Below are 13341 nucleotides of genomic sequence, written 5' to 3' on the forward strand. Positions count from 1 at the left end.
GTGGGAGAAATGCCGCCGCCTCGAAACTAATGCGCGGGTGGCCCATGTCCATATGATGCTGTTAGTAATATCGTGCAACGGTATGAGAGTGCCTCTGGACAGCTGGTTAATTTGGATAAGATTACAGTTTCTTTCAGTAAGGGTGTGCCGCGAACAAAGCGGAATAATCTGGTGAATAGGTTGGGTATTATTGAGGTCGAGGAATCGGAGAGATACTTGGGGTTACCTATGGCGGTGGGGCGGTCTAAGAAAGTGCTCACCAATATTCTGCGTGATAAGCTTAGCAAAAGATTGGAAGGTTGGCGCGGGAAAATCTTGTCTAGAGGTGGTAAGAAGGTTCTTTTAAAGGTAGTTGTATGTCAATTACTCCCTACCTATGTTATGAGTATTTTCAAAATTCCCGTTAACTTTTGTGATGAGCTTTGTTCTATGATGTCATGCTTTTGGTGGGGGCATGAGGAGGGGAAGCGGGGTATTAGCTGGGTGTCGTAGAAGAAGTTATGCCAGCCGAAGGGAATGGGTGGGATGGGTTTCCACGATTTTAAGCTGTTTAATCTTGCGCTCCTAAGAAAACAAGCCTGGAGGCTCACGACGGAGACAGAGAGTTTATGGGCTAGCGTTATGAAAGCTCGATATTACCCAAATGGTTATTTTTTGTCGGAAACTTTAGGTCATCATCAAAGTTATACTTAGAGGGGTATCCACGAGGCTAGGGGTGCTAGACAACGGTCTTCGGTGGAGAGTAGGGTATGGGCTTTCTACTCGTGAATGGGGTGATGCTTGGGTTGCGGGGAACCAGTCGGGGCGAGTCATTTAGCCACGAATACCGGGGCAGGAGGACATGATGGTGGCAACGTTGATGGGTGATAAGGGAGGGGCGTGGAACATGACTTATTGATAGCCTTTTCCTACCCTTCGAGGGGGAAAGGATTAGGAACATAAGGCTTAGTGCGAATACGGTTCATGATGAATGGTATTGGAGTGCGGAGAAGGATGGGGTTTTCACTGTTCGAAAGGCATATCGTCTCATGGCTGGTGGGTGCGAGTTCCTGGAAGTGGGGGGAGCTTCTATTTGGGAAAGAGAGAAGTGGTTATGGAGCAGGCTTTGGAAAATCGCGGTTTGGCCTAGAGTGAAACTTTTCTTTTGCCAGCTGTGCAGCGAAGCTTTGGCGACAAGAGAAAACACTGCCACTCGAGTTCGAGGTGAGTCTTCTTTTTGCTCTTTTTGTAATTCTTCTTTTGAGTCGAGTCTTCATCTGTTTTGGGATTGGGGGGTTGTTCATCGGGTTTGCGAGAGGCTTGGTTTGGAGGGTGATGAGGATGCTTATGGAGGGGGAGTGAGGGATTGGGTCAAAGCGCGTTGGAGGGAGTTTGGGAGGCGGGAGTGTGGGTGGTTCATGGTGGGCTGTTGGGCTTTATGGGAGCATCGTAATAAAGTCATTTTTGAGGGGCGAGAAGTGGACCCAAATTGTGTTGTGAAGCGAGTAAGAGATGTGATGGAGGAGATTGATGGAGGAGATTGATGGAGGGGGATATGTACGGAGCAAGGCGAGGGACAATGGGGAGGCGTGTGGCGTGATTTCTGTGTAAAAGGGTTTGGTTGCTCCTACGGCGGACTATGTAAAAATCAACGTTGATGCGGGTGTGAAGGAAGGGGAGGGCGTGGGGATAGGCGTGGTGTGTCGAGATGGGAAGGGGCATGTGTTGTGGGGAGTGTCGATTGTGTTGGAGCAGACGTGGGAGATTCATGTTGTGGAGGCAGTGGCGGTCTTGGAAGGTGTTAAAGAAGCAGGACGGAGGGGCCATGCAAAGATTATAGTCTAAAATGATTGTCTACAAGTGGTTGAAGCGCTGCGGAAGTCCTCTACTGGCAGGAGTATTTTTGCTTTAGTTTTGGAAGAAAAATTTTCTTTGTGTAATTCTTTTAGTTCTATTTTTTGGTCACATACTAGTCGTAGAAACAACGGTGTGGCTCATGCTTTAGCTCATCCTTTTCCTAGAGTAGTTGGTAGAATCATGTGGTCAGAGGTTTTGCCTTTGATTGCGAACGATGCTGTTATGTCTAATTTGTCGTTAATGCAGTAAAGCCTTCGGGTTTTCCTTTCAAGAAAAAAAAGATGAGCGGTCACTCGGCACTCCCGGACTCATACTCTTCATTGATCTCGACTTATCAAAACCCACGACCAGCTGTCTTCGTTACCAACAATGACGAACTCGTCTCAAGCAATCTCCAATCCCAACGATCCGAAAACTCTCCTCATTCTTGTTAACCTCACCATGGTGACCCAGATCGAGTCAATGGAGAGAATATATCACAAAGATATTCTTCAAGATTTTATTACATAAACTTTGGGAGCGTTGTTTTAAAGATTATTATTTTTAGTCTTTTACTTTAAAGTATTTTGGACCTTATTAAGTTAATAAAATAATACAATATTATTTAAAAACTATACATATAAATTCAGTTAATTTTGAGTTTTAACTCAAAAATTATAATATAACTTATAAACTTTAAAACTAAAAAAAATACATGTAAACGCAATTAAATGAGTCTCATTTTAATACATTAGATATGTGTTCCGTTTTTCCATTAGAAAGTGACAATTTCAGTTGTTAACTTTTTATCACTAAATGGTCATAAAATGGTGACATTTTTTTCGTCTTAGTTAGGATTGTCTGAAATGAAAATTTGTATTAACAAAATTGAATAATTACTTTTGTCATATGCGAGTTGAGATGTATATACTTGCAATTTTAGAGTAACTTAGTTATTGACTTATTGTTTCAAAGGAAAAGAAAAGAGGCAATTTTGTTTTATTTTGTTAGGGGGAGACAGTGATGGAAAATTTAACACGAAAGTAGCAATCAAACCCCCCTCTTTTTTTGTCTAATCGCGAAATTAACACTACTACAAATCCAGGTAACCACAACGGCCTTTTAACAATGCATATTCACGAAAATCACCATAAGACGTTGTAGAATGGATGGCGCGAATTTTACTAAACTTAATTACAACGGTTTTGTGTTGTTAACCGTTGTTATTGGTTTTAACAACGGGTCAAACTTTCACAACCGTTGTTAATATAAAAACTAATAACAACAGTTTACTCTGTAATACATTATAACCATTGTTAATAATTTGGCACAAAATTAGTGAAAAGTAATTACAACGGTTATATTAAAACCCGTTAATACTTTTTAACAACGGTTTTCAAAGGAACCGTTGTTAATATATTATCTAATGACAACGGGTTTATGTTTAATAACCGTTGTCAATACTTTCAAGCAAATACAACAATATATACCACACAAACACAGATCAGCTACAGCCATAAAGACAAACACAAACACAAACACAAACACAAACACAAACACAAACACAAACACAAACACAAACACAAACACAAACACAAACACAAACACAAACACAAACACAAACACAAACACAAACACAAACACAAACACAAACACAAACACAAACACAAACACAAACACAAACACAAACACAAACACAAACACAAACACAAACACAAACACAAACACAAACACAAACACAAACACAAACACAAACACAAACACACAACCACACTCTTTCTCATCGTCTCTTTCTCATCGTCGCTTTATCATCTCCGTCACTGTTGTTGTCATCGTCTCTTTATTTCTCTAATTATCAGGTATATATCTATCGCTTTATGGTTTAATTTTAGGTTTTGTCATCTCCGTCATTATTGTTCTTTCTCTAATTATTTGCATGTGTTTTTCTCCGTCATTGTTCTTTCTCTAATTATTATTCGCTTAGTTTTTCTGCGTTTATTAGTAAAACAAATTAAATAAAATAAAACAAAGAAGATGATGGAGAGGATAGTAAAACAAATCCACATATACATAAACTTAATTAATTGATATATATACATAAACTTAATGCATTGCTAAAAATACAATTCTTAGATGTTCATATAGGGATGCATTCTCTTCTATGATATTCATCCTCTCCTCCTTTGCTATTTGGAGGTTTCGTTCCGCAGATGCAATATCTTCATATAGCTGCAATATCTGCGGCTCTAACAAGCCATTTTTTTTGGCGTCCTTGAGTGCGATCCGAGCTTCCTCAAGGTAGAGCTTGTACTTCCTCTCGATTTCCTGCAAGCGGCGTATGAAACTTTTGTTGTACTCAGTCATAATGCATGTAAAACGAATGGTATCATTCATATTGAAGGAAGTTTGGAGTTTATTAGGTTTTAAAGACCCTTTGGTTTGGAGTTTAGGGTGGAGATAGTGATATAATTGATTGGTTATTGAGATAGTGGAATGAATTTATAGTTAGTAATGTGTCGTTTGAGTTGTTTTTTAATTAATATGTGTAGGGTTTGATGCTTAAATTAATACGAATTTTGTTTAGGAAGTTGTGCCATATCCCGCTTCAAATCTTATAACCCTTCGCATTCCATATATTGTGTCCTTTCATGCAAGGATTTTGGCAGTAATAATGCATGCATCTAGTAATATATAATTAATTATTTTTTTTATTTTTTTTAAATCAACAACGGTTATTTAAAAAAAACCGTTGTCTTTAGTTATAACAACGGTTTTTTCTATTGTAACCGTTGTTATAACTTTCCCACCAAAAATTAGTCACACTTTCCACAACGAATGTCTCGTAACGACAACGGTTTTTAACCGTTGTTAATAGTTTTCACAACGGGTTTCTTAAACAAACCAACCGTTGTTAAAACCTTTAACAACGGACGCTTTAACAACGTCCGCTTTTTTATATAACAACGGTTTTTAACCGTTGTTATAGCCTGTATCTGTAGTAGTGTAAACCCTTAAGTTTCAATTTGAGTGATTAGGCCCTTTAGTTTCACAAAAATTTGAAATTCAACCCTTATCCAAATTCTCGTGAGAAATCGATTATCTCATTCTACAAATACAATTATTTAAATTAAAATATAATTAGATTTAATGGTAAAAAATATGTAACTTTGTTTTTTGATTTAAAATTTGACAATTTAGACAAACATAAAATAAATAATATGTCAAAATATATATTTGAAACTAATTTCAAAATCATAAAGAACAATGTATAATGGAGTAAAAGTTGTGAATGAAATAGCAACTACATTTAAGTATAATATTTCTCATTTGTATTATGTATCCATTAATTTTTTTTGTATCTTTTAGTACACAATGAAATGAAATGCACTAATTACCAAATATGTGTGAAATCCTCTATATATCTGATATATTTTCCTGCCAAAGTATTCAAATAAGTAACGAAACTACAAATTGAATACTAGATAATATAGTAATTAATGATAATTTATTAAATAAAATTGACATAAAATTACAAATTGCTAAATATTTCATTTTATGATTAAATGAAAATCATGTGACGCATACTCCATCCCCTATATACTAAAAGATTAACAAATCTCCAAATGTTTCCGCTTAAATTTCTCGCCTAAGAGATATTCTACTGGATAATATTTATTTCCTAATTAATTAGTGTTGACTATGTATTTTACTATTAAAAAATACTTATCTTCTAATTAATTTTATAACATCAAGTTTAAATTTTACATAAATAAGGCTAAAAAAATCTCTCTTTGAAGTTATATATGCAAATTTTCTACTCTTTTCAAAATAAAAATTAATTGCATTAGTTTAATTAATTGTCAAATTCTCTAATATCTATATCTAAAATAACGTGCATTTGCACGGGAGTAACACTTGTATTAAACAAAACTATAAACCACTATCATTAGCATCGTGACAATAATTCTTTAAGAAACTGAGAAAATTTATAGTTTGAATTATTAGCTTTGTTGTAGCGAAGATTTTAACTTAAAATATATACGGAGTATTAAAAATTAAAAACTCCATACATCCATCGTGTATTTATTACACGAGGTCTACACTATGTATTCTATAATATGTATATGACGTCATAATAAAAGTAATTAAGTATAAATATAGAAAACATTGCCACCTCGCTTAGGCTTATCATTATCCTGGTCTTGAGCACTTTCTTTGTCCTGTTTTCTTTTTTCACGTTTTTCTTTTTTACTCATGCGGTGTAGGGGTGAAAATGATCTGTATTGGTAGATTGGGAGAGAGGGATATGAGAGTGTTAATGGTATTGAGTTAAGATAATGTGCGAAAACTGGGGAAGGAGAAGAAAAAGAAGGAAAAGAGAAACTAGGGGAAAGAGGGGAAACATGGTAGAACTGGAGAGTAGGTAGAAAGCGGGGTACGAGAAGAAGGAGAAGAAAAGGGGGCGGAGAGAGAAGACGGGGAGGAAGAGGAGGAGGAGGAGGATAAGAAAATGGGGGCGGAGAGAGAAGACGGGGAGGAGGAAAAGGAGGAGGAGGAGTATGAGAAAAGGGTTCGGTCAAATTTGGGAGTTTTGCGAAAATAATTCCACCCATCGCATGGAAAAAGTTTCTTGATTGTCTAATCATTGTCCATGGGTTAAATAACATGAAACATAATGTTAATAATATAATAAACAAACAATGACAATAAACAAACAATGAACAAATAAGAATTACGTCAACCAAGTGGTGTTAGTCCAGTGGTAGCCGGGTTAAACCTTGAAGCTTGCAGAAATGCGGGAGTTGAGAGGTCCCGGGTTCGACTACCAGTTGGGGCGATCATCACTTGGCCACTGCAGCTCCCGAAGGGGGTGGCTTACATGGTCCATGTGGTGGTGCGGGAATGCATGGGCCCGGGGGGGATTCAACCCCCTCGTCATCAAAAAAAAGAATTACGTCTCGGGAGAGTAAATACACTTGAAAGACTTAATAAAAACAATATGCTTGATGAATTGAGTGGTATCATGATCTGTTGGATTATCACCAAGTAAGAATCAGAGAGGGAGAGGGAGAAAGATGAATAGAAAACTGCATTCAAGACAAAACATGGGTTATATGAGTGGCTTGTAACGCCATTTGGATTGTCTAATGTACCCAGCCACCCAGCACATTCATGAGGCTGATGACTGAAGTGCTAAGGTCATGCTTAGGCAAATTTGTTGTAGTTTACTTTGATGACGATCTACAGCAGAACTGAAGATGAGCATCTGAGTCACTGAAAGAAGATAGGAAGATAATGCTTGCTTATCATTGATGAATAAAGGCAGTATAAATACAACTCATAGAAATATTCTAGCCTAATTACATGGAGATATTTACTCTAAATAACTGATATACAATCATAACCGAATAATACATGATTGACTAATGATACACTAAATATATACTAATATATTCTAACACACCCCCGCAGTCGAATCAGGAGGTTGACAGACATTGAGACTGTGATAGAAATCATCAAAAAGAACATGAGGCAGCCCCTTAGTAAAAATATCCGCTATTTGATAGCGGTAAGGTACATGATGAACACGAACCTCACCACGAGCCACGTTTTCACGAACGAAGTGAATGTCAAGCTCGATATGCTTGGTTCATTGGTGTTGAACGGGATTCCCAGCTAGAAAAATAGCGCTAATATTATCACAATAAACAATCGTAGCCTTGGGAATGGGATGATGAAGCTCAACAAGCAGGTTATGAAGCCAACAAGACTCCGAGATAACGTTTGTGACGTCTCTGTACTCAGCTTCAGCACTTGAACGAGACAAGGTAGGTTGTCGTTTTGAGGCCCATGAAACGAGATTGTCCCCTAGGAAAACACAATAACCACTCGTGGAACAACGAGTGTCCGGGCAACCCGCCCAATCTGCATCCATATAGGACGTAAGAGAGGAGAGTGGAGAAGAGCCGAGCCAAATACCGTACTCAACCGTGCCTTTGATGTACCTGATCACACGCTTAAGGGAATTCATATGCACGTCCATAGGATTGTGCATAAATAAGCATATTTGCTGACCAGCATAGGATATGTCCGGGCGCGTAAATGTGAGGTACTGAAGGGCCCCAGCTAGGCTTCGATATAGCAAGGGGTCTGAGCATGGTTGGTCAGTGGTCGAGCTAAGTTTTGGTTTGGTATCAACCAGCATCGACGTGGCTTTGCACATAGACATTCCAACTCGCTCAATAATTGTATTAGCAAATTTTGATTGAAACAAGAACATACATTTGCCACATCGAGAAACGGATATACCCAAGAAATAGCTCAATAATCCGAGGTCTTTTATTTCCAACACGGAATTAAGACGAGACATTATGCGTTGTCGTAAAGCATCCGAGGAGGTGGTCAAAATTATGTCATCTACATAAAGAAGAAGAAATGCTATAGACTTACCATCTTTGTAGATAAATAAAGAGTGATCGCACTTACTGTGTTGGAAACCAATAGTGGTGAGAAAGTTGGCAAATCGCTTGTACCAAGCCCGAGGAGCTTGTTTTAGACCGTAAAGGGATTTTCGGAGAAGACACGCGCGATTGGGGAACCGAGAGTCACGATAGCCTATAGGCTGATGCATATACACCGTCTCATAAAGATCGTCGTGTAAAAATGCATTTTTGACATCCAATTGATGGATTGTCCACTTATGAGAAAGAGCAATGCTCAAAACTGTACGAATCATAGATGGCTTCACCACAGGACTAAATGTTTCTCCACAATCAATGCCAACCTGTTGAGTTTTCCCGTCACCTACAAGACGTGTTTTGTGCCTTTCAATAGAACCATCAGACTTTAACTTATGACGAAAGATCCACATAGACCGAATAACATTCACATTAGAAGGACGCGGGACTAATTCCCAAGTCCTATTACTAATTAGAGCATTAAATTTGTCATCCATGGCCATTTTCCAATTAGCATCATTAAGGTCAGACACGGAAGTTTTTGGTATAGGAGATATAGAGACAGTAGTGTTTAGGTCGAAAATAGGTTTCGGTTTCCGTATACCGTGGTCACCTCGTGTTATAGATTTGGATGTAATGGGAAGACGGGAATGAATGGGGGAATCATTTTGTGTGACGGCTGGTCAAAAGCAGTAGCCATATGGCTAGGGTCTGGAGATGTAGTGACAGCAGTTGGAGTTGGGGAAACAGTCGCAGGGCTGGTTGGAGTATTAGTGTCCGTGGATTGGACAAGAGAGGACGGTTGGATATGGTCAATGGGTTGTGTTGTTGGACCCGAATGAATGTGACAAAGAACATATGGTGTGATATCATCATCTAAGAACTCATAATGGTGTATGTCGGAGGACTTGTGCTCAGCGAAAGGAAAACGATTTTCGTCGAAAACGACATGACGATTTATGATTATTTTCTTAGTTTTCAAACCATAGCATTTGTATCCGCGGTGATGGTCAGGATAGCCAAGGAAAACACAAGGAGTAGACCGGGCTTGCAGCTTATGTACTCTAGTCGATGAAAAAAGGGGATAACAAAGACATCCAAAAACTCGTAAATATGTATAAGATGGGTTTCGAAAATAGAGCAGTTGTAGAGGTGTTTGATATTTAATTTGTTTATTAGGAAGTATATTAAGCAAATATGTGGTCATTTGAAGGGAATGATGCCACATCGAAGGTGGGACAGACGCATGAAGAAGTAAGGTCCGAACAATGTTATTTATGGAGCGAATTTTTCGTTTCGTTTTACCATTTTAAGGAGATGTGTACGGACACGAAAGCCTAAATGTAGACCCGTGTTTAGCACACAGCTACCAAAATGGAGCGTTGTCAAATTCTTTCCCGTTATCACATTGAAAAAACTTTATTTCTTGTTCAAATTGAGTGTAGATATATTTGCAAAAATTAACGATAATTTGATAGACTTGTGACTTCTTAGCGATGGGAAAAGTCCATACAAATTGCGTAAAATCATCTAACAAAACTAGATAATAACGATGACCCGATGAGCTAAGAACCGGTGAGGTCTAAAGATCACAATGAATGATATCAAACGTTAAATGAGTCCTAGATGTGGAGGCCAAGATGAACAAACATGGTTCTTATTAAGCAAACTACAAGGAATTAAATTTTTAGTTCGTAAGAAATTAAAAACAGGATGCTCGGGATGACCGAGACGATTATGCCATAACGATGGTGCAAGAACGGTGAAAGCTTCTGGAATACACTTCGATTTTGTGGTGGTGACGGGATAAAGCTTGCCCCGACTATTACACCTTATGAGACGTGTCCCCGTCTGATAATCCTTTACATAGAAACCAAAAGGGTCAAATTCGACGGTGACCGAATTATCGGTTGTAAATTTACGGACTGACACAAGGTTTTTAACAATGTCGGGTACATGTATAACATTTCGAAGGATAGAGGAGGGTTCGGTGTAGGTAACTTTGTTTGCCCATAACCACTAATTGGGATAGATTTACCATTTCCAATAATAATATCGTTTTTAATACTCGAATTAGCATAAGACGAGAGAATACCTGCGTTCGACGTCATGTGGGATATTGCTCAAGTATCCATGAACCAATTCGGGTCAAGCGGATGTAGTCCAAGCGTGTACATGGCGGCTTCGATATCCGTTTGTGAAGGCTGATTTTCAGCGGAATATGCTTAAGGCCGTGGTGTGAATTGAGGCTGAGGAGGGCGAGTCCAAGGGGTGGTAGGTTACGAACATGGGGGATGACCCCATAGACCTCAAGGCCAGCCCCCGAACCCGAGACCTTGCCACGGTCCGGCGGAAACAGGGGAGACAGGGGTCGTCGGTGTAGCACCGAAAGCACCCCCAGAATTGATGTTTTCATTCTGATTCGATTGACCTTATTCCCTTTATAACCCCCCCCCCCCCCTCCCCCCGTATTCTTGTTGTTCTTCCCCTCTTTTTGCTGAGTTGTGGTTGGAGGACGACCATGAATAGAGGAGGATTCACCATTATCGTTTTGCTTGACATACATAGCCGAGGATGAACTAGTTACAACAACGTTAGCCAAACCCGCTTCCTCAAGAGTGAGCATGGAGCGGGATCGATAGAAAGTAGGCAATGGGTTACTTTGACGAATTATTGTTTCGACGTTTTGATATGCTTCAGTGAGACCTGACACTAATTGCAAAACCAAACGATTACGAGTAATCGGAGAACCAACATTTTTGAGTTGATCAGATAAACTTTTCAGCCTTTGGCAATAAGCCGATACATTTGGGAATCTACCATGTCCCTATGGGAGAACTCTTGCTCGAGAGTGACAGCCCGGGAATGTACGTTGTCTTGAAAGATGTCGCGGATGCGACCCCAATATTCCTTTACGGTAGTTTCGGCTTCAACGATGGTTTCGAGAAGATCGTTAGAAACTGTGGCATATATCCACTGGAGAACCGTAGAATCAAGGGTCTCCCACATCTCTTTTTCGTCATCAGTGGCACGCGAGTAGATTTTGCGTGATTCGTGAAGAGTGCGACCCGTAAGGGATATTAATCGTTGTCCATCCCGAGGGTAATGGTGACATGATTCTTGATATTTGCGACGACGAGGGCCAGATGAAAAGAGGATTTTGCATCCGGCATGGTAATTTGCGACGTGAGGTCGAGGAAGGAGAAGATAAGAATCCGTGTAAGGGCATGGATGCTAAGGTTTAGGCAGAAGCGATTTTGGATCGTTTTACCCTAGGAAGTTGATACCATGAAAGACGATAGGAAGATAATGCTTGCTTATCATTGATGAATAAAGGCAGTATAAATACAACTCATAGAAATATTCTAGCCTAAGTACATGGAGATATTTACTCTAAATAACTGATATACAATCATAACTGAATAATACATGATTGACTAATGATACACTAAATATATACTAATATATTCTAACAGTCACCTTGACTTTGTGTTTAAATTTTCGAGGAACAGCAAGCTGTTTGGTAAATTGGAGAAATGTAAATTCCTGATAACTGAGTTGAAATTCTTCGGCAATATAATCTCTGGGAGAGGGATCTCTGTGGACCAAGATAGAGGCAGTTAAATCTTGGCCAGTTCCTCAAAGCATCACTGAAGTGAGGGGTATCCATGGCATTGCTTCATTTTACAGAAGATTCATTAAGAATTCCAGTGCCATTGTTGCTCTAATTACTTAATGCATGAAGATAGGGGAGTTTAAATGGACCGAGGGTGCTCAATAGGACTTCAGAAACATCAAGAAGATGTTGTGCTTGCATGATTTCAACTGTCTGTTTGAAGTTAAATGTGATGCCAGTAGTGTGGGCATAAGAGTTGTTCTAATTCAGGAGAGAAAGCATGTGGCTTATTTCAGTGAGAAGTTAAATGGAGTCAAGCTGACTTATTCTACTTATGACAAGGGGTTTTATGCTCTTGTTAGAGCCCTCATGCATTGAAGCCATTATCTTAAACCCAGGCTATTTGTGTTGCACTCAGATCATGAGACTTTGAATCATATCAATGGCCAACACAAACTGAATCAAAGGCTTGCTAAATGGATGCTAAATGGGTTGAGTTATTGCAGTCCTTCACATTTCAAGCAAATACAAAGAAGGTAGGCAAAACATTGTTGTTGATGCCCTGTCAAGGAGGCATTCCTTGCTGAAAGTCAGGAAACAAAGGATCCTTGGGTTGAATTCATGAAAGAGATGTACAAAGATGACTCTGACTTCCATGAAGACTAGCAAATCCAGACTGAGGAAACTAGGGTTAAGGCAACAAGTTCTTGCTACAAGAAGGGTTCTTGTTCCATGGGAATAAGCTATGTGTTCCAAGAGGCTCCTACAGGGATTTGTTGATCAAAGAGGTCCATTCTAGTGGACTAGAAGGGTGTTTTGGGGTTCAGAAGACATTGGAAATATTGCAAGACTAATTCTATTGGCCTAAGATGATGAGAGATGCCCGAATTACACAGGCCAAGAGTTCTTTCCAAGCTGGCCCTTACACTCTATTGTCAGTACCTATTAGGCCTTGGGAGGATGTCAGAATGGATTTCACAGTGGCATTGCCTAGGACTCAAAGGGGCAATGACTCTGTGATGGTGATTATTGACAGGTTTAGCAAGATGGCTCATTTCATAGCTTGCAAGAAAACTGAGGATGCTGCAAGCATTGCTGAGATCTACCTAAAAGAGATAGTCATGTTACATGGTGTTCCTGAAACCATTGTATCAGGGATGTAATGTTCATGAGCTACTTCAAGAACACCTTATGGAGACTGTTAAACACCAGGCTGTTGTTCAGTACATCTGATCATCCACAAACTGATGGCCAGACTAAGGTCATAAACAAAACATCGGGAAGGATATTGAGGTGCATTATTAACAAGTCACTGAGGGATTGGGATTTAAAGTTGTCTTAGGCTGAATTTGCCTTCAACACATCACCAGCATCTGTAACAGGCTATAGTCCATTTGAGGTGGTCTATGGGGTCAATCATTTAATGCCCTTGGATCTGTCTGGTCTGCCCAA

The 13341-nt window shown here is 39.3% G+C and overlaps 1 protein-coding gene across 1 annotated transcript; it reads left to right on the forward strand.

Moving 5' to 3' along the window:
- The first annotated feature begins 228 nt into the window (after window positions 1–228).
- LOC141651328 (uncharacterized) lies at window positions 229–1523 on the forward strand. The gene is made up of 2 exons (XM_074459045.1): window positions 229–348; window positions 921–1523. Exons 1-2 carry the CDS (start codon window positions 229–231, stop codon window positions 1521–1523), a joined length of 723 nt encoding a protein of 240 aa, XP_074315146.1.
- The last annotated feature ends 11818 nt before the right edge of the window (window positions 1524–13341 follow it).

Source organism: Silene latifolia, chromosome 4, assembly GCF_048544455.1.
Source record: "Silene latifolia isolate original U9 population chromosome 4, ASM4854445v1, whole genome shotgun sequence".
In the NCBI taxonomy this organism is placed as follows: domain Eukaryota; kingdom Viridiplantae; phylum Streptophyta; class Magnoliopsida; order Caryophyllales; family Caryophyllaceae; genus Silene; species Silene latifolia.